The sequence below is a fragment of the Ranitomeya imitator genome, chromosome 2 (genome assembly GCF_032444005.1).
Source record: "Ranitomeya imitator isolate aRanImi1 chromosome 2, aRanImi1.pri, whole genome shotgun sequence".
In the NCBI taxonomy this organism is placed as follows: domain Eukaryota; kingdom Metazoa; phylum Chordata; class Amphibia; order Anura; family Dendrobatidae; genus Ranitomeya; species Ranitomeya imitator.
In genome coordinates this window covers 404,898,861-404,921,539 of record NC_091283.1, presented here as the reverse complement: position 1 = coordinate 404,921,539, position 22,679 = coordinate 404,898,861, and the positions used below count along the sequence as shown (strand labels likewise).

The window sequence follows — 22,679 nt, the reverse complement described above, 5'->3', positions numbered from 1 at the left end:
TCTTGAAAGAAAGCAAAAACGAATAAACAGTTTTTCAATTTTTTTTTATACATTCTATAATCGTGGCTTTAAAAAAAATTTAATTCATGCCATCGTGTGGCTATGCTGGAGGAAGATAAAAATGTGTGCATGAAAGATGTGCTTGGTCCAAAAGCTCAAAATAAGATCAGCACAATCCTCTCTTGAAATATTCTATGCTGCTTGGAAATTCCCAGTTTGTGACTCCCAGTTGTCTTTTTTGTCCTAGTTACATATTTTTGGAAAGCTGGTTGACACACAGGCAAGACAAGGAAGTGAAGGGTCATAGTCGTGGTGTAAACTCTGAGCAAAGACCCCCAGGTGGGAACATGTTATAATGTCCATGCTTATCTGTCTTCTAATTCATTAAACAGAGAAGCGTGGCGCTACGTAAGATTGTTCCATACATATTTCATTGACCACAATGTACCAGGGCAGGGACGTGATTAGCACCTCTGAGCGCCAGCGGCTGCACCCCATTGTATTATATAGGATTATTGTTAAATTTTAAATGCCAACTCCTGCCCTATATAATATTTAAAAAAAAAATACATTTTACACACCCTGCTTTTCCTGAATTTAAAATAAATAACAAAAATAAAAGAATTAAGCATATTCAGTACCACCGCATCTATGAATATCCAATCTATCAAAATATAATATTATTTAGTCCATATGATAATTGTAAAGTAAACAATTTTTAGAATGGACATTTTTTAGTCTCTGCACATCTTCCAAAAATGGAATAAAAAGTGATCATAACTTTGCATGTACCTCAAAATGGTAATAATCCAAGACCACTGCGGCACACAAAAAATAAGTGCTCGTATGGCTCCATCAATAGAAAAATAAAAAACTATACAGGTCAGAAAAAATGGAGACACAAACAGTGGAAGAGTGTGAGGGCATATTATGGAGGGAGGCAGAATGCAGAGGGGAAAAAAGTGTATGGAGGGGAAACAGTACAAAGATTAGGCAGTATGTGAATAAAAGCTCAAAAGGACAGTGGGAAGAAGGGACCAATATGGAAAGTGGGTAGTATGGGGGGACACTTAAAATAGGTACAGAGTGACAGTTTTAGCTAATAAGGGCAGTGTACTGCTGCAGTGCAGTATTGTGCAACCTCCACCAGGGGATGCTGGTGAGGGAAGAGAGGTTGCACACACAGCGCAGCACTACTGGGCAGCAGCACAAGGCGCCACCAGGTGGTGAAGGAGCAGTCAGACGAGCCGAGTAAGCAACAGTTGGGAAACAGAAGTACCAGATGTCACAGCAATACACGTGGTCAAATACAAGCCAGAAGTCAGAGCGAGATGGGAGCAGAGATAACCGAGATGTGAGACAGTAAAACAAATCAGAAGACAAGCCGGGTCACATACCAAGAGGTAAAAGCACAGGGAGCGAACACTAAGAAAAGTGGGATGGCAGGAAAGGGAAGTCACGGGAACAGAGCAAACGGTCAGAGGACAAAACACGGTATCAAGAGATCAGCTTCTCTAGCCTGGGAGCATGAACTATCACTGACATTGGTCTGCAGGCCAGAGCAGACTGAAATAGCCACACCCAGAGCAAGGCAGAGTTGGTTAACCCATGCATGACCAGACCGATGAGAGAATAGCAAGAAACAAACCCGGCCTGGATTATGACCGTCAAACAGTGTAGCTAATAAGGGCAGACAATGTAGAAGGTATAGCTAATAAGGGCAGACATTGTGGCAATTATAGTTTATAGGGCCAAAGAGTGTGTTGGTTATAGTTCAGAAGGGTGCACAGTGGCGTCATAGTTCACAAGGGGAGCAGATTATAGCAAACAAGGGAGGATGGTGTGGAGAAAATATTTTATAGGAGCGGATAATGTGGAGGCCATGTACCATAGAAGGGAAATTGTGAGAGTCCTGTGCAGGGAGTACAGTGAGAAGCACAGATAGCACAGAATAGGGTAGATGTTGTTATTCACTGACATTATAATGACAATGTTGTTTTTAAGGGGCCATGTGCTGCAGAAAACCGGAGAAGATGGAAGTTTACAGAGTTGAACTGTTATCATAGCCCATGGAAAAGATGGAGAAGAAGAGAACAACTCAAATCAGAGAAGATGTCACTTATAACATACCTGGATAGAAATGTTTATTTGTGATACTGACTTTGTCTCATCAGTACTGTGGTTCCTGTACGGTCCACTGTCTGATGATGGCTATTAGCAACAACTCAGATCATTTTTTATCACCACTATAAAGGACATACTGGAAGTTGTAGGTTCATATGATATAATCATATATGGCGCTAACTTTACATTGCAATCTACCACAATACTAAGCTTGGTGCTGTATTCACGTATTGATGATTTTTCTGGTGTTGTATTCATGTATTAGAGGTTCTGATTTTATATTCATGTACTGAGAGTGCTACTTCTAGTACTGAATCCATGAACAGATCATGGTTCTTATGATGTATTCATGTACTGATAGTGGTTCTAGTGATACATTCATGTACTGATGGTGGTTCTGGTGCTGTATTGATGTACTGATTATGTTTATGGTGATGCATTCATGTACTGTTGTGGTTCTGATGATATATTCATGTTGATGGTGCTTCTGGTGCTGTGTTCTTGTACTGATGCTGGTTCTGGTATGTTCAATTTTCTAGCAATAGATTTGCACAGAATGAGACCTGGAAGAGAATAGTGTGTATCCACAGTAATATCAGAAGGATAAGCAAATATTTTGATAATAAATAAGTGCTAGATGAGACCTAGAAGAAAGACGTGTTCACTGGGGGTAATACATGAGACTGTCAGCACGGGAAAAAAGGACCAATAAACAGATTGCACTATGCCCATAAGATAATTGCACTTAGCCCAACTTTGTTCTAGCACCTTGCTCAGCTGTGGATGAAAAAATTATTATTATTCGTTCAAGCAGTTAAACAGCCAACGATGGTTAATAGCCACCTGGAAGAAATTGTTAGGGGACCTGTAATAAAGAACCAGCAATAATAAAATGCTTCTATAGAACAATAGGACAATGACATCAGCAATGTTATGAAAGTCTTATATAAAAGTCCATAGGTTGTTAATAATAATATTAACCATCGTTGGCTGTTTAACTGCTTGAACGTATAATAATAATTTTTTCATGCACAGCTGAGCAAGGTGCTAGAACCAAGTTGGGCTAAGTGCATTTATCTTATGGGCATAGTACAATCTGTTTATTGGTTGTTTTTTCCCGTGCTGACAGTCTCATGTATTACCCCCAGTAAACACATGTTTTTCTTCTAGGTCTCATCTAGCGCTTATTTATTATCAAAATATTTGCTTATCCTACTCATATTACTGTGGATACACACTATTCTCTTCCAGGTCTCATTCTGCGCAAATCTATTACTAAAAAATTGTTTATCCTATTGACAACATTGTGGTTATTATCTAGATTTGCAGCAATAGGAGACCATGTATACTAGCGCCGCTGTATCATATATATATATTTTGGTTCTGGTATGTATTCATGTACTGATGTTGCTTCAGAGGATGTATTCATGTACTGATGATAGTTCTGGTACTATATGCATGTACTTATGATAGTTATGGTACTGTATTGCTGTAATGATGGTGGTTCTGGTGCTGTAATTATGAACTGTTATTGGTTTTAATCCTATACACATGTAATGTGATGGTGATGTATTTATGTGCTGATGATAATTCTGGTGCTATATTTATATATAAGTGATAGTTCTGGTGCCTTATTCATGTACTGATGGTATTTCTTGTGATGTATTAATGTACTGATGGTGGCTATGTTGATGCATACATGTATTGATGATGGTTATGGTGATATATTCATGTATTGATGGTGGTTTTGGTGATGTGTTCATGTACTGATGGACGTTCTGCTGCTGTATTCATATATTGATGTTGTTTATGTTGATGGATTCATTTACTGATGGTGGTTCTATTGCTGATTTCATGTACTGATGTTAGTTCTAGCGATGTATTCATGTACTAATGTTGCATCTGTTGATTTATTCATCTGTTGATGGTGGTTCTGCTGTTGTATTACTGTACTGTTGTTGGTTTTGATGCTGCATTGCTGTATTGTTATTGATTCTGATCCTGTCCATTACTTGTCAAATATTGTGATATATGGCGATGTTATTAAAGTATTGTGCCATCTAACAAGTAAAGGATTATTACATCTGTATTTGTGTTTTGTGCATTAATTCCAAAATTAAGCATTGTAGCATGCCAAATCCTATACTTACTGTCAGAATTCAGTTCTACTTGCCAATTACAGCAGCCATCACTTGACCGCTTATATGCAATTATCAGAATTACAGTCACTTACCAACTAGCTTCTCTTCCTGCTTCTCTCAATGAAGCTGTGGCTGTACATTTTCACTGAACATTGAGAATGAGGAAGGGCACGGGACTGTAAATGTGCAAATTGCATATGAGCAGTCCCATGACAACTACTCAAACCGCTGACGCTGTGTATAGAAGAGCACGATAAACAGGATTTTTACCTTGGTTGCAGGAAAACCTAGATTCGCATCTGACATTCGCTTTGGATGTGAACGGAAAAAAAAAAGCTTCAAAGATTCAAGACATTTTCTCCCTGGAATGTGATGTCAGAGCTGTGCTGTTCTTCACACTCACTTTAGGCTAGTTAAGTAAAACACTGACTGCAGCTGCAGTGATTAAAGGGTTATCCCACAAACATGTGTCACCAATCCCTAATGTAGGTCAGAAATGTTTGATTTGTAAAAGTGTCGGACCCCTGGGACCCCATCTGAGAGTGATGGGACTCTCAATCAATCACAAAAATGGAGGTGTTTAGGTTTCCTGTATAATTGGAGCTGTGTGATCAAATCTCAATTCACTTGTATGGACGCAGTGCAGCTCCCTTTTAGACCCATTTTTGAGATCAGTGGGTCTCCCATTAGTAAGACCCCCACAGACCATACATTTATGCTTTAGTATCTAAATAATATGTTGCTAATAGCATAGCCCCTTTAAGGGGTTGAGATTGCAGCAAATCCCCAATCAAGTGACTAGGGAGGGCATAGTTGCAATACCCAACACGGCCTAGAAGTGGTGGTGGCGCTGTTTCTGAAAAAAAAAAAAATATTTTTTATGACATGCAACCCCTTCATCAAAATATTCTATGTATAATCAGATACAATCGGATTGCAAATTTCCCCAACCAATAGTAAAAGATATGCAAAACTGGACGTGTTATTTCCCAGGTGTCTTCATCTCATCAGTCCAAGTGCACAGTGCGTAATTTGTACATTTCTAATTTCTGTTAGAGCCTAAAGGTTCTGTTACTACTGATCTCGATACAATCTCAACACCCTTGGCACCTCTACGGCCTCCCCTATAATCGCATCATTGCTACAGAGACTCATAACCTTCCCTTACCGGAACATTCTCACTTGGAATGATGCTGACATCTGCAAAATTTAAAGGGATAACAGCAATTTTGTAAAATTTCCAGATTGTAAAGATCCGCCCAGTGAATGAAACAACGTATCTATTAATTCAGAGTGTGATTTATTTACGTTTTTAAATATTTCTATTCTGATGGTGGCGCTGTTGCATTTAAATTTATAGAACAGAGTTGCTTGTGGCATAGTGGTGAGAAGTGGTATTGCAGGAGGAGTGCTCCAAAGTGATGAGTCTGCGGAGAAAAAAGTGAATTTGACATATTATGTAGTGTAGTCATTTCTGCAGGGAAATCTGACTGCAAACGGTTAACGTCTCTACAGCGCCACCACAGGAGAAATGAAGTGAGGCTGATTTCTCATTGACTGCTAGTCTATTACATGGGCAGGTAGTGTCCTGAAGCAAAAAAAAATGCTTTCTGCTCTGATTAGAGAAGAAGAGGGAGCGTTAACATAGAGAGAAGATGGATAAGGAAAAGATAGAGGAAAGAAAGAGGAATGAAATGCGATAGAAGAAAGTAGGAAGAGAAAGGTAAAATAAAGAGAGGAAGCTAAGAGAAACGGAAGAGAGACATAGATAGAAAGCGGAAATACACAGAGAAGGAAGGAAAGCAGTAAGGACACAGTGGAAGAAGAGACAGAAGAGTCCAGAAAGGAAGAAGAGAGAAAAAGAGGAGGAATAAGGAAACATGTAGGAGACTGCAAGAGGAAAGACTGGAAAAAAAAGAGAGAAAAGAGTCCAAGAAAGAGGAAAGAGAGCGGTATGAAAAAAAGATTGGTTGTAAAGAGACACAGGAAGAAGAAGAGAGAAGGGAAGAGATTCGCATTAGAGAGTAGGAAGAGTTCAAGACAATAAAAGAGGAAAGAGAGAGGTAGGAAGAGGAAATAATTCACGCACAGAGGGAAAGAAATTAGTATGAAATAGTAAGAAGAGGAGAGGAGATTGGTTGAGAAAAGACTGAGAAAGAAAAAGAGAGAAGGGAAGAGTTAGAATGAGAGAAGGAAAAGTTCAAGATAGGAAGAAGGATTAAAGAGAAAGGTAGGAAAAGGGAAAGATTTGACACAGAGGAGAAGGAGATTGGTAGGGAGGAGGAAGAGAAAGGAAAGGAAGAGAGAAATTAGACAGCGCTGAGATGGAAGTGAGACAGGAGAAAAAGAAGATAGAAGCAACATACTGAAAGAAGATGTCTAAAGAAGCGACAGAGGAAAAAGAAGAAAGGAGTTTGGGAAATGAGGAGAGAGGAAAAGAGTGTCAGGAAAAAAGATAGACTAATAATAGGAAAAATAAAGAGGAAGAAGAGAATAATGAAAGAGGCTAGAATAAGAGAAAATAGGAAAAGTCCAGTATAGGAAAAAACAGTGAGAGGAGGAAGAAAGACGTAAAGAATTGACACAGTGAGGGAAGGACATTGATTGACTGTGAGAAGAAGAAGAGAGTTGGGAGAGTTGACAGAGCAGGGAAGGTAGAGTGATGTGGGGCGGAGAGGAAGATAGACAACATTTAGAGAGGAGATCTGTAGGGGAGAGGCAGAGGAAGAAGAAGGAAGGAGAAAAAGGAGATTAAGAGAGTGTGGGGAGAGTTGGAAGAGTGTGGGAAAAGTGGAATCAGAGGTAACAAGAGAGTGAGTGAGTAAACATAGAGTTAAGCGGGGATTGGTGAATAGGAGGCAGGAGGAAGAGGGAGGAGGAGAGAAGAACTGAGACAGAGTAGAGAGAGCAAGAGGAAGAGAACTAGTTAGAATTGTAGAAAACACAGAGGAAGGAAAAGACAGAGTGAATAGATAGAGTAGGCATGGTCCAATAAAGGAGGAGATAGGAAAGAGAAAGAACAAAAACAGTGTAGGAAGGAGATAGGTAAAGAGAGAAAAAAAAATGTCACAGTACAAACTGCATACATTATTAAATACGTGTCGTAGAACTGATGAGACTGGTGTATAAACTGTGAAAATATATTTTATAATAGATTTTATAATCATTTTTTTTTTAAATGTCTCTACTTAATATTAAAATGAGCAGTTGCTGATTTTAATATCATGATTATGCAGACATTCAATTTCTAAAGTAAGTACACCAGTCTCCTCAGGTCTAAGAGAAGTATTGAATAAAGTATAGAGTTTGTAATATATGGTGAGAGACCCCTTTAACAAATTGACATTGAGAAGGCAGAAGAAGGATTATAGAGTGTATCTTAGAGTTGGAGTGGGTAAGAAGGAGGAAATATAGTAATTTGATGAGACAGATTATACCGAGGGGGGATCATCAGTAGAGAAGACCCAAGAGTGTTAAAAGAGACAGTATGGTAGAGAGTAGAAAAATTGAGAGAGAGTAAGGTAGGAGAAAGAAAAAGGAAGAGTGTGAGATGAAAAGGGACTTCATGTGAGGGTGAAGCCGAGAGTAAAAATGGAAAACTGACAATGAGAGGGAAAGAAAAGAGCTTACAATGGGAGAATGGGAGAGAATAGGGAATGTGAAGGAAAAGAGAGAGGTAGGAAGAGAGAAGTACAAACAGAAAGGATGAGGGAGAAAGAACAGGTACAGTATGGGAATGGGTAGGAGGTGGTGAAAAGAAAGACAGGCTGGAAAGAGAGAAGAAATTTAAATAACAGGAATTAGAGGAAAGAGTGGGATAGACAAACAATAGAGCGTGAGAAGTGAGAGGGTGAAGAAAGCAGAAGAAAGGGTGAGAAGAAGGACATAGGACATGAGATAAAAGGGGAAGAGAGAAGATAGCGGAGAGAGGAGGGAAATAGAAATGAGGGATAGGAGAGAAGGGAAAGGAAAGGAAGGGGGAAGAGAGAAGATGAAAGGGGAAGATAAAGAAATATACAGAAGAAAGATAAAACCTAGGAGACGAGAGAGAAGATGTGGAGAACACAATGGAAAAATACAACAGAGTGTAGCAAAAAGTGAGAGAGAACTAGAAGAAGATAGGTAGGATATGAGAATGTGAGAGAAAAAGACGGTAAGAGGAGGGAGAGAAAATGAGAACAAGAGGTAAAGAGGAGAGTGAGACGGAGAAAGATAGAGTTAAAAAGAGAGTGAGGGAGGAGAGAGAGTCAGTATGAGAGAGATAAAGAGACCATGATGGAGAATCAAGAGTGAGAACTAGAGAGATAGAAAGTGAGAGAGTGAGAGAGACAACTAATTAAGACAGGAGAACGTGAGCGATAGAGAGTTAGTAAAAAAAGAAGGAAATAGTGTGAAAAACAAGAGAATGAAAAAGACAGGAGGGAGAGAGTGAGAGAAGGAAAGAGAGAGAATTGGACAGAAAAGAAAATGAGAGAGAGCGTGAAAGAGAGATGGGGAGAGAACCTGATAAAGAATCAGTGACACAGAGAGACAGAATGAGAGAAAGAGCAAGAACCAGACAGCAGAACAGTCAAGAGCAATATAGTGAGAGACAGAGAGCGACAAAATGAAAAATATTAATAGGAGAAACAGACAGAACGGGAAAGGGGAGAGAGAGAAAGAAAGAAAGCTAAAGAAAAAGGAAAAGAGAGAGAGAGAATGAGAACTAGACACAGAGAGAGAGAGAAAAGGAGGGAGAGCGAGAAAGAGACACCGATAGACACACTGAAAGAAAGTCATAGAGAATGAGACTGAGAGAGAAAGAGAGTGACAGACAGAGGAAGCCAGAGAGAGAGTAACAGGATGGAGGCAGGAGACAACTGACTGAACATTACCTGATTCTGCTCAGATCTGACTGCACAAAAGGTTAAAATAAAATAAAAGCGCAGTGTGAAGCCATCCTCGGCTTATGACAACTCTCATCTTGAAGCAGCGGCCCAGGGAATATGCAGACAATCACATTGTCATTTACCAAGAGAATTGCAGCAATTATTAACCCCTTCCTGCCCATTCCCTCTCTCCCCTCTCTCCTCCACTGGGCTGCTCCTATTCAGGAGGAGGTGGTGAGGCTGGAGGGAGGTAGGAGGGATTCCACAGGGCATATTAATAAAAGTAACCACTCTAAATTCATCACTTTGCTACTGACTGAGCTTCGAAAGTGATGGGCACATCAGACTTGGTCAATAGAAGCTTCTTAAGGAGGAGTATATCCAGATGCTCCAGTGACATCATTAGGTATCTAACTAGACAGCTATTCCAGAGGCTTTAAACATGTTCTCTGCAACCATTCGTAGCCTGCACCGATGCTCAATACTGTGGAGAGAGGGGACAAGTTCTTGTGGGACCTCCCAGGAGAAGGGTAAGGAGGAATTCAAGATGTTTGTTGAGATTGCTCTATCACCTCAGACTTTGTGTATCTAGATAGACTTATTTCCAAGGTTAGAAGATCCAGTTATGGTCTACAGGTTCCTTTTCTTAAATGTGTTAATAACTATGACCTTGAAGATGGGGTTGGGATATGTTGGTGCAATATTAATAAAGGGTATGACTATAGTTCTCAGATGAGGTCCCGTGACATGTTCATTCACCTCATTACTGAGGTAGTGTAGATTTTAGAGAAGACCACTTTGTGGAGGTCTTTGGTCTTGATTTGATTAATATAGTCTCATGAAGGGTTGAATGGTGAGGGATTCAAGGTGCAAAACTTTGTGCTTCTACAGATAAAATGACTGATACAACTTAGTGACCAGTTGACTTGATGGATGGGTCCCTGTAGGGGTTTTCAGTATCATTGACCTTTGGAATATCTTGTTAATGACCTCTAGTTGATGGCTGGTTAATGCAGCTCATTTGAGTTGTGTAATATCGACAAGAGAGACATTGTATCAATGGTTGAAGTAACAACATTCTCAAAGCTCAAGTCAGTCGAAGCAGGTAGACCGTAAAGTAATTGTCTGTAATTTTATGCAGTCGATCCTGGTCTATATATAGTTCAGTGACACATTGACAAGTGGATGCCACCTGCAGATCAATCTCATTTTTGGGTAATTACAAGCAATAGTGCAGAGGGTCTTAATTGTAGCATAATAGTATATTTTGCAGTTTCCCACTTTAGACAGAGATGGATTTTGATGCATTTGATAAATGAGAATCATGCAGCTTGAAGAGAAACGCTACTAAGGTAGACTGCTTTATAACCAATGCCTTTTTCTGTCACTAACCGAGCACTAACCAAAGATTTCTGATCATTTTCTGTAGGAAACTCCTGAAATGGCACCATATAAAATGTCTTAATGGTCTGTGGCCACTGATTGAAAAAGAACAGCCTTAGACATCAAAATGTCTTTCCATGAAGAGCCACAGGGGAGATTATCTCTGTCGACAGACATGCCCATAAAGACCAATATCACCAATCCAATTAACACTACATGGGATGTCCCACCATCTTCAGGAAACACGGAGGACATGATAGCCACATTTACCATCGGGGTGATTTTGTCTCTTATGTGTGTGATTGGAGTAGCGGGAAATGTCTATACTTTGGTGGTGATGTGCCAGTCCATGCGTACTGCAGCTTCCATGTACATCTATATAATAAACTTGGCCCTTGCTGACCTCCTCTATCTTCTCACCATCCCATTTATAGTTGGCACCTACTTCATTCGGGAATGGTACTTTGGAGACATTGGCTGCCGCATCCTTTTCAGCCTTGACTTCCTCACCATGCATGCTAGTATATTTACCCTCACCATCATGAGCACCGAACGCTACTTTGCTGTTTTGAAACCCTTAGACACAGTCAAGAGGTCAAAAAGCTACAGAAAATGCATTACCATCATCGTCTGGTTGGTGTCTCTTCTTATAACGTTGCCCATGTTGATTATGATTAAGCTCGAAAAGAGGGATAACAAGAGTATCTGTCTGCCCACATGGAGTCGGATGTCCTACAAGATCTATCTCACGGTCTTGTTTTGCACAAGTATCATAGGTCCAGGACTCATTATAGGCTACCTGTACATAAGACTAGCCAGAACTTACTGGGTATCTCAAACAGCTTCCTTCAAGCAAACCAAGAGGTTACCCAACCAGAAAGTACTATATTTGATTTTTACCATTGTTCTGGTATTCTGGGCCTGTTTTCTGCCTTTCTGGATTTGGCAGCTCCTCGATCAGTATTGTGAATTCCTGCCCATTTCACCCAAAGCCAAAAAGAACATCAACTATCTGACCACATGTTTGACATATAGCAACAGCTGTATCAACCCTTTTCTCTACACCTTACTGACAAAAAACTACAAGGAGTACCTGAGGAACCGGCAGAGGTCCTGGAGCAACAGTGGCTACTTCAGGAACCGTTTCCAAAGGATATCTGGAAGGTCCATGTCCACCAGTAGTCAACAGTGCACCGAAAGTTTTGTCTTAGCACAATGTCCTGGTGGCAACAATGGGTCTTGAAGGTATCAAAATAAGACTTCTGAGACCTCAATGATCCTGGGTGTAAAATATAATGCTTGCATCTATGTACTGCTGTTGTACAAATCGAGAATAATGTGATAAATGGGTATTTTAAAATTTGGTTTTGCCAATCAACATGTTATACAGAAGTGTCCTTCCTTACCTTTCCTCTTGGCTCGAAATAAGATGACAATAAACCAGCTTTAGCATTAAGCTGACGGAAATCAATCCTGCTATATGTACAGTACGTTTTTGTGAAAACATATTACATTGATATTATCAGAAAGGTGAGCTCCTCTCAAAATTCAAGGATGGGTAAGGGTGGACAGATCTGTAATAGTGATGAGCGAGTGTGCTTGCCACTCGATCATGCATTGGGGTGCTCAGGTACACCAAGTATCGTGGGTGATCGAGCGCCATGCTCAAGTCCCCGCATGTTTTGTGGCCGTTGGACAGCCAATAAACATGATGGGCAATCCCCGCATGTTTATTGGCTCTCTAAAAGCAGAGAAAAATACGGGGCGAGGATTAGAGCATGGAGGTAGAGTATTCACGATGCTCGATGCGTACCCGGGCACCCCAATGCACGATCGAGTGGCGAGCATGCTCGCTCAACATTAATCTGTAGATATTTGCGTCCTCTTCCGAACACTGGTAAAGTCAATAATTGACTTGGTGAATTGGTTCTTCTCATCTCATCTTTTCATTAATTTGATCTTCTTGTCTCGTCATTAAAATGTAAATGTGGCCGTCTTATTATCTGTGGTGCTCATATTCCATCCTTCCAGCTTTTGTAAATGTTGACTGTAGCCAACTACCTGAAATTGGCCGCCCAGTAATGGCTTCCAATTTTTTATGGTCTCCTTGCTTCCACGAAGATGGAAAGGACCTTTTGTAGGTAAAATCTACCCCCTCCTTTAAGTAAATCTGTCAGCCTAAACAGACAGAAGAAAATAAGCAGTTAGCTGCTACAAAAATTACACCTTTTATGTTGTAATCACTGTTTCCATTGTGGAGAAACTAAAATTTGGTCAAACATGTTAAATGTGATCACTGCACCCTTAGTGTGACCAAGGGGCTCAGTACACTAGTTTTGCATATCCCTGCTTTACTGCCTGGTGATTAGTGAGCTTTATCAGCAAACAGTGCTCAGAATGGCAGAGACATGTAAAACAAGTGATTGAATGGTGCAATGAGCCTTTTGGCCACACCAAGGGTGCACTGAGCTCCTTATTGAGCATTTTTTATTTAATTTCAGTTTCTGCAGAAGAAAAACAGTGATTAAAACTTTAAAATTGTAATTTTTTATAGAGGGCTATATCCCCTAAAAGACAATGTGCTTAGTTTATACTTAGTTTGGACTGACAGACTTTAAAAAAAAAAAAGCCTTATAGACGTCTTCACATTATGATAGCAAAATTACATTGCCTATGGCAGTAAATATACCCTTCCCCCCCAGCATTTGATTTGTTGCTTTGTAAACTTTTGGAATTTTTTATATTTTTTACCATAGGTACAAATTGACCCTGTGAAAGAGACATGACTGAAAGCTCCAGAAATCCAATGCAAATCTGCATTGGGCCCCAAACTTTTGGACATGCCATTTTAAATACTGGCATCTTCATTTATGTCATATGGAGCTTTGTAGGCATTGTACTACTGTTACCTCTACACCACTCCAGCTACATCCGCTTTTACCTACTGGTATAGCCAAAATTTGGAAACAACTAGTAGTTTTGAGACTACATGTGAGAAATTTCCACATGTTTACATTTTTACGGTTTTCTCCCTTCGTCATCCTTTTCTTTTAGACAGCTTACCTTCTGCCCAAAAGGTTGAGACCATGAAAAAATTAACAACTGAGCTTTGCAAAAATACTCACGTAATTCTTCCTTTCTAGCAATGGCTTTTTTTTAACAATGTCGAGCAATTGTCTAGAGCCCTTGGTGGGAACCAACAAGTGTCTGATCAACACAGCTGTGGAGATGTCTATCACGCAAGGCAAATCAAGAAGAAAACAAAAAACATTTTGGGTTCTGCTGACCCTAAAGCAGATCTATGACAGCTGTAAGTCTGATTTAGAGCATATTTTTCTATATTTTTGGCATCTGTGAGGTATGCACATTAATTTTACAACCTCATGACTGTAAATAAATATCCTTCTGGCCATGATAAAACTTTTTAAGCTGCCTGGAAAATGTACCCCGAACATCATGCTGTTCCTGAATTTGATGCCTTCCAAGAAAAATGTTCATGTCTATTGCGATTGTTCCAATTTTTTAGTTTTTATTTTACAATTTTGAGTTATGTTGAGATGAAAGTCCCTCACTTGGACCTGTATGGTCATATTGTGTCACATCTCTGCACCATTAGAAGTCAGGAACCCTGAAAACTTTTTCAAGCCTAATTGATTATTATCTCCGCAAAGAAAAGTTGCAGTGGGGAGGGGGGAATGAACAAAAACATGCTGTGAGTTTAGTACCTTGGTTGGAACAAATAGTCCTGACACCGCTGTAGTAGGACTGACAGGATGAATGAGACATTAGGTGACATCCCAGAAGCTACCTTATCAAGATAACAGAGATGAGCACATTTTTTAAAATTCTAATTCATCGGCTTTGCCATATTTCTCTCCAAAATTTGATTCATGGCAAATCAATTTGCTACAAATCAGCACTCTGAGGTCTGCTAGAACTGTATGCAACCCACTTTAAGCTGTTCATGCAAGCATGAACTTAGTAATGTCAAAGTGACCACAACGTGGCTTTTATAATCAGTGGTAACCCAACAGCCACTTCCTCACACACTAATCTTCTCCACTGCTGTGCTGCTGCACACTATATGTACATTTTTTCCAGTGTTTTATCATTTTCTCTCATTATATATGCGGATTTATGCGGATGCATTGTTTTGACGTGCCCACCGACCGCAGGACGCATGCAGAAGTATGCGGAAGTAGGGCTTAACGGAGGACGTATGCAGCCCTCTGCAAAGCCCCAGAACGCAAATGTGAACCCGGCCTAAGAGGGGCTTTAAGCCTTTTGGAGGAAGTCATTGAAGCTGACCCATCTAATTGCCTTAAGTGGGGTGTAGTGACCTCCACTAGGCGTCTATACCTTAGAACCATTTTTATGGGTGCAGCCACCAGAATAATAATGTCTTTACTGTGGTCTCCTTCACCATGTAGAACTAAAGAATGTCAAGTTTTGTCACATCAATAGGAGAGATATGAGGAAGCAACAAAACAACACAGGTAGAGATGGGGGTTAAAGGAAGTAGCCAGGGGGGCCAAGAAGCTAATCTACAATGACCACTACATTTTCAATAGAGATCTAGGCAACAAAATTAATCTTTGCTCCAGTTAAAGGAAAGCTAACCTAAAACCTCGGGAAGTGTAAAAATGTGCCCCAAACAGAAGCTCTCAGATTTTACAAATTATAGTTGCTAAGTTATATGACGATTAATATTGGTAATATTCGTTATTGTTACAGTGCAGCATGTTTTGCTTAGGGGTGGGAATCTATACATTTCTCAACGCTTTTTGGGGATCAGCTAGGCCAAGCATGGTGGCTTTTATCGGCAAGATATTGATATTTGATCCATAATATTTCAATGGTCTTCAACCCTCTTACTGGTAAACTCATAATCCTTGACTTTCACTGTAAGAAGTAAAACATGGAAAAAAGATAAAGAAAGATGATACTGTAATATATGAGCCCTGGTGAACATGTTGACACTTTACAACATAATACTAATGAAACTTTACAGTTATGAAAAATGTCCATTTCTGACAAATAAAATTGATGTAACTATTATCCATGGGAATTGCTTGGTTTGTTCATGATTGTCTGTCTTAGAAAAGTCTAAAGAAGGCCCTTAGGTATGAAAGCATAAAAGTGTCCCATTGCTACCTAAACCTAATCATCCAATATGTTAGGCTAGGTTCACATTGCGTTAGTGCAGTCCGTTCAACGCATACGTTAAACGGACTGCGTTAACGCAAGTCTCGAAAAAGATCGCATTTATGCAATCGCGCTAGTGCAGATGCTCTATCTGTGCTAGCGGTGACGGACCCGAAAACGCTACAGACTGCATCCGAGGGTCCGTCACAGAATGATGGAACATCGCTAACGCATGCCGATTATGACATGCGTTAGCGATGCGCTACATAATGGCAGTTAATGGGTGCGCTAACGCATCCATTACATAGCGTTAGTGCCGCTATGTTACAGATGCCGTCAGCGCATAGCCATTAACGCAATGTGAACCCAGCCTTAGCCTAAAAACATTGTAAGTCAGCTTTTAGATCCTAAGGTTTAATATAAAAAATCTCTGAGCTCCCCAAATTCTGTTGCTTTTTCCATTTTGCGCTGCGTCGCTCCATTGCAGAGATTATCAAATTTGTTGATTTTGGAGCACAGTATGTGAAACCACTACTTGGAGTCTAACTTGGCATGATCAAAAGGGGTATGGCCCCTAGTTCAAAAGTTAGATAATTAAGAAAAAAATTGGACTGGCCTAAATCTAGAACACCCATTTGAATTCCTGTTCCTCAACCCATATCAATGTTGTTTATGTTCTTATAGAAAGTTCAGGCTTACAGAGGTGTCACTTACTGAAAACATTGAGTTTAATACCTAGCAATACCTTATGGAAATCTCTGTGTTTCCCTGATTATGGCAGTTTTTACTGTTCTAGTCTACGTCGCTTCACTGTAGAAATATTCCTGTTTGTTGCTTTTAAAGCACAGTATGTGAAATCTCTTCTTGCAGTCCAACTAGGCATTACTTCATAGTCTTTTCTGAGAGCATGCACTTTATCCCCTCCCTCTAAGATACTGCTAGTAACAGCTCAGAAGTTTGGCAGTGTCTTAGACTGCTAGATCAGCTGCTGAGATATAATGTGCTGTGTCTGGGAAGGAGGGATGAAGGTGTATGTGCATACCCCCAGAGAAGACTTTGAAGAAACACCCAGTTGGACTGGAAGCAGAGATTTCATATACTATGCTACTAAAGCATCAACTGTGAATATCTCTGCAATGGAGAAACAGCACAATATGGAAAAGAGCGGCAGAATTAGGGAAACTCAGAGATCTTTGCAAGGTATTTAGCTCAATTTTGAGTGAGACATGCTATTTAAGGCTGAACATTCCATAGGAGCGCAAACACTATTTGCATAGATTGAGGTGTGAAAACCCAAATGGATATTCTAGCTTTAGGCCAGTCCAATTTTTTTTCTTAATGATCTGACTACTGAACTCTGGGCCATACCACTTTTGGACAATATTATCCTACTTTTCATGATAGGTAAGACAGTTATCAATGGTATTCTTTCCAAAAAAAGAAGGCATTGTTGCTATCTTTGAACTGTGGAACCTTGAGGACCATCTGAGCTTTGACTTCTCCAAGCTATGGATCGTGATTGTGAAATTCTGACTTGGTAGGGCAGCTAATAATGAGGGCAATATGGGCAGTTTATCTGGCCCCGAGGGCCCCCTGGCCAGATTGCTCTCATGTTCGGAGGCTAGGGAGCAATCCCTGCACTTCGCTGCCTGCAACAGAAAATGGGAGCAGAGCTGCAGGGAATTGATCCATTTCACTCTCACTTCCTGCCTTTCTTGCTGCAGTGCGAGTGCTGACTGAATGATCTTCCCACAATCCTCTGCACATTGTGGGGGGCGGGGCCACAAGATCCCAGGAAATTCAGAGGCCGTTTACGTGGTTGCTCCCAACACCATGGCAACCACAAGCACAACTGGGGCCCCCAGGGGCCAGCCGCGCAGTCCGTGCAGGTGAGGAGCGGCGTCCATCCCCGAGGTGGGGGGTGTACGGATATGAAGCAACGAGGACGAGACGTCTGCTATATAACTGGGGGACAGAGCACAAGCTGGCGCCATATACCCGAGGGAGCAGAAGTCAAAGCATGCCCGCCAGGTTGGATCTGGAGCTGTTATGACTCATACAGCAGCGGCTGAATGACATCATCATTCAGCACCGCAGCTGTGCGAGACAGGAAGCTGCCGGCGATGGTGCGATTTGGGATACCGTGTGGTGAGGTGTGTGTATGCAGAGAGGTGACTGGTGCTGTGTGTGTGTGTGTGTGCTGAGAGGTGAATGGTGGGGTGTGTGTGCAGAGAGGTGAATGGTGCTGTGTGTGTCTGTGTGTAGGTGGAGGAGAGGGCAATGATGGGGGTGATGGAGCATAAGGCATTGATTGGGTTGAGGGCAATGATGGGGCAGAAGGCAATGATTGGGTTGACAGAGAGGGCAATGATAGGGTTGGTGAGGGAGGAGGAAATGATGGAGGTTGTGAATGGGCAATAATGGGGGTGGTAGGGGAGGAGGAAATGATGGAGGTTGTGAATGGGCAATAACGGGGATGGTGGGGGAGGAGGAAATGATGGAGGTGGTGGAATGGGTAATGATGGCGTGGTGGGGGAGAAGACAATGATGGTGGCAGTAGAAAGGACAATGATGGGGTGATGGGGAGGAGGCAATGATGGAGGTGGTGGAATGGGCAATAATGGGGTGGTGAGGATAAAGCAATAATGGGGGTGGGAAAGACGGTAATAATGGGAAGCGAGGGGGAGGAGGTATATATATATATATATATATATATTTATATATATATATATCTTTGTCGTCTTAAAAGGAGGGGGGCCCAGACACATTTTCTGCATAGGGGCCCCAAGCTGTCTGTGTCCGCCCCTGATGAAAGATATATCTTGTGCTAGCTCACACTGCTCGATGTCCATAGAAAAGAAAAAGTAATTTGATAAGGTTCCCCTTGCTCTATTGGCACTATAACAGTCAGCATGACTTCTTACATAGTATGCATGCCCTGGAGAATCATTGTATTATTTTTACACAAGATATAAAATTGTAATTAACTACAGTGCAGCAGTACAATAATTTAAAAAATGAATCATATCCATCTTTGATGGCCACATGATTTGTAAAACCATTGCCCTGAGATAGCAGGATGCAGTAATTAACATTTTTGTGGATCTTTTCAAGTCCCCAGATGTTTCATTTGCATACTCCTTCCATCGCATAAAGCAATGGTGACCATGGTGTGTGACAATGTATCACATAGCACTGAGCTGTCTATTACAAGCCGCAAGACAGACGAGAGTATTCAGATGGGGGGAATGGATTACTCAGAAAAGACATAAGAAAGCATTAAATAAATTGTCTTGGCAGGCAGGAAGATAGGGCTGCATCTGGCAATGCTTAAAATGACATGATGGGATTTATCTTCGAAGTTATATTTGTAAAAAAGTGAGACTTAAAACACTGAAAAGCAATTTTAGAAGATCATCGGTGGGAGATTCATGGGGCACCTCAACCCCCTGAGATAAAGGACCCAGATATTTAATCTTCTGACATGACCATTCAGGTTGATGTTCCACCATCACTTATGGATCGAGACATATTGGGATTATAGTGAGTTCATGATGGGTCACAAAGAAACTCGAAGGGTTATCGGGAAGCAAGAAAAAAACCTTATTGTGGTAGATGAACCTCAATAATGGAAGACCTTGGAGTTCTCCTTATAGGTAAAAGTACTTTGGCCACGTTTATGCAATGTGTCCATGGGATCTTCAAAAAAATGAAAAAGCAGGGCCATAGGATGAAAAACCGAGCACTAAGGCCTCAAAGATGCAAGTTTAGTGGCGCATAGTTTTTGAGACATTAGGAGGGTCCTGAAGTGAAGCTAGTGGTGTAATGGACAAATGAAGCATGGTGTAAATGGGTCATAATACTAAATGCTGTTTAACCCTTTCCTGACAATTTTCTTTTTTTGCAATTTTATTTGTTCCTACTTTTCTTCCAAGAGCTATATTTTTTTATTTTTCAGTCCATATAGCCATATGCGGGACGAGTTGCAGTTTTGAATGACACCATTCATTTTACCATTCAATGTAATGGAAAATTGGAAAAAAATTTCAGGTGCAATAAAATTGCACAAAAAAAAAAATTTCTAGAAATGTTTTTTGGGGGATTTGGCATTCACTCTGTGGTAAAAACGACCTGGCAATATGCTCTAGGACAGTACAGTTACGGTGATACCAAACTTGTATATTTGAACTTTGTATTGAAATAAATCATAGATAAAGCAAAAACATTCGCTTGTGTCACCATTTCCAGAGAACAATTTTTCAGTCGATGGAGTTTGGGCAAGGGCTTGGGATTTTCTTGCGCCTTGAGCTGACATTTTATTGATACCATATTCGGGTAGTGCAATGTTTTGTTGATTTATTATTGAATTTTTTTGCAGTGTTGCAGAGACCAAAAATCTGAAATTCTAGCACTCTGGTAATTTTTCTCATCTTGCCATTTACTGTCCAGGTGAATTAATTTTATATTTTGATAGATTACACTTTGATAAACGCAGTGATACCAAATATGTTTTTTTATTATTATTTGTATTGAGTGATGATTAGATTTTTTATATTTTTAAAAACTTTTCTTTTACTTCTTACTGTATATATTTAGTACCCTTAGGGGACTTGAACCTGTGATCAATCTTGAGCCTTTGTGAACCTGTTAAAGGGAACCTGTCACCCCGAAAATCGCAGGTGAGCTAAGCCCACCGGCATCAGGGGCTTATCTGCAGCATTCTGTAATGCTGTAGATAAGCCCCCGATGTTACCTAAAAAAGGAGAAAAAGACGTTAGATTATACTCACCCAGGGGCGGTCCCGCTGCTGGTCAGGTCGGATGGGCGTCTCAGGTCCGCTGCGGCGCCTCCCATCTTCATTACAAGACGTCCTCTTCTGATCTTCAGCCATGGCTCTGGCGCAGGCGTACTTTGCTCTGCCCTGTTGAGGGCAGACAAAGTACTGCAGTGCGCAGGCGCCGGGCCTCTGACCTTTCCGGCGCCTGCGCACTGCAGTACTATCCTCTGCCCTCAAGAGGGCAGACCAAAGTACGCCTGCACCGGAGCCATGGCTGAAGATCAGAAGAGGACATCTTGTAATGAAGATGGGAGGCGCCGCAGCGGACCGGAGACGCCCAGCTGACCTGACCAGCAGCGGGACCGCCCCTGGGTGAGTATAATATAACGTCTTTTTCTCCTCTTTCAGGTAACATCGGGGGCTTATCTGCAGCATTACAGAATGCTGTAGATAAGCCCCTGATGCCGGTGGGCTTACCTCACCTGGAATTTTTGGGGTGACAGGTTCCCTTTAACTAATACAACTGTATTGCAGTAATTAATGAAAGTCAAGGTTTTCTATGAATTCCAGCGTGTAGCATGGGAGCACTATCATGACACCATCGTAGGAGCACTGTCATGAATGGGAATGGTATGGCAGTCATCAGCAAGCATTGCAGGAGGGCTGACAGACCCTCAGAGCAGCAAATCCCTGGGCTGAGCCAAGGACTGCCACCAGAAATTTCAGGGCCCCTTGAGACTTCACTCAGACTCAACTCCAGCTCTTCCTCCACCTCTTGAACCTCCCACAGTCCCACCACTCTCTCTTGGAAAAATTCCACTTCTGCACCAAATCCTCCCCAGTCAGACATTAACAGTTCCCATCCAACACAATATCACATACATAGCCAGCAGCTTTTGTTTTGTCCAAAATATTTTTTGAGCCTGCCATCATAACAAGGTAGACTCTTTTGGCAGGGACCTACTCTAAGCTATTAAAAATTTCTTAAAATATCCAATATTCTCTTTAGGTATATATATATATTTTTTCATTAAGGGAATGTGGCACATACATTTTTTTAAATGACCAATAATACCACATAAAAGGGACAAATACCATCACACCATAGTCCGACCACATATTACCAATATATAGTGACTGAATAATATCACATGCAAGGAAAAAACACCGCAACACACTATGAGCAGATCACATATTACCACCACACAGTGACCAAATAATACCACAAACAAGGAATAAATACTGCAACACCATGACCAGACCACATGTTACCACCACATCGTTACTTAATACCACATACAAGGAAAATATACCACCACTCCATGACCAAATTACATATTACCACCACATAGTGACTTAATAATACCACATGCAAGGAACAAATACTGCCAGAGCATGACCAGACCACATATTACCACCACATAGTGACTGAATACTACAATACTGATCATTATAAAAAAAAACACAATACTAATATTACCATAAATGCCATTATATACAGAAACTCTGTACATAGTATACAGTGTAATCAAAAGAAGGTGTGATCCATACACAGTAAAACAGTCTGAGTCACAGAGTCTCTTTGAATGGAAAGAGACAAAGTGGCCAGAAAAAAGCAAAAAAAATTAAAAAATTTTTAAAAAATATATCAAATGCAATTTTTATTAATATACAAAAAAATACACAAAAAATACAGAATAATATAAAACAAATTCCTCTAATGTGAGGGACGCTAATGGATAGGGAGCTCGTTAAACATTCACTAAAGGGAAGCATAACATGCAGGCTATGAAGGAATCAATAAATTCCTTGTTGCTAAATTCAGATGATGAGGCTAAGTATATACAGTGGGGAAAAAAAGTATTTAGTCAGCCACCAATTGTGCAAGTTCTCCCACTTAAAAAGATGAGAGAGGCCTGTAATTGACATCATAGGTAGACCACAATTATGAGAGTTACAGTGAGAAAACAAATACAGAAAATCACCTTGTCTGATTTGACAAGATTTATTTAGCAAATTATGGTGGAAAATAAGTATTTGGTCATTAATAAAAGTTTATCTCAATATTTTGTTATATATCCTTTGTTGGTAATGACAGTGGTCAAATGTTTTCTGTAAGTCCTCACAAGGTTGCCACACACTGTTGTTGGTATGTTGGCCCATTCCTCCATGCAGATCTCCTCTAGAGCAGTTATGTTTTGGGCCTGTCGCTGGGCAACACAGTGTTAGGGTTGGTGGATT

At 40.6% G+C, this 22,679-nt stretch overlaps 1 protein-coding gene across 1 annotated transcript; it reads left to right on the top strand.

The window, feature by feature from the left end:
• Nucleotides 1-9,453: 9,453 nt before the first annotated feature.
• Nucleotides 9,454-15,574, top strand: LOC138664192 (urotensin-2 receptor-like). The gene is made up of 2 exons (XM_069750675.1): nucleotides 9,454-9,663; nucleotides 10,563-15,574. Exon 2 carries the CDS (start codon nucleotides 10,644-10,646, stop codon nucleotides 11,757-11,759), a length of 1,116 nt encoding a protein of 371 aa, XP_069606776.1. The 5' UTR covers nucleotides 9,454-9,663; nucleotides 10,563-10,643; the 3' UTR covers nucleotides 11,760-15,574.
• The last annotated feature ends 7,105 nt before the right edge of the window (nucleotides 15,575-22,679 follow it).

What these genes read in the sequence shown, in the direction of transcription:
- LOC138664192 (XM_069750675.1), top strand. Translation starts at nt 10,644, where the DNA reads ATGTCTTTCCATGAAGAGCCACAGGGGAGATTATCTCTGTCGACAGAC.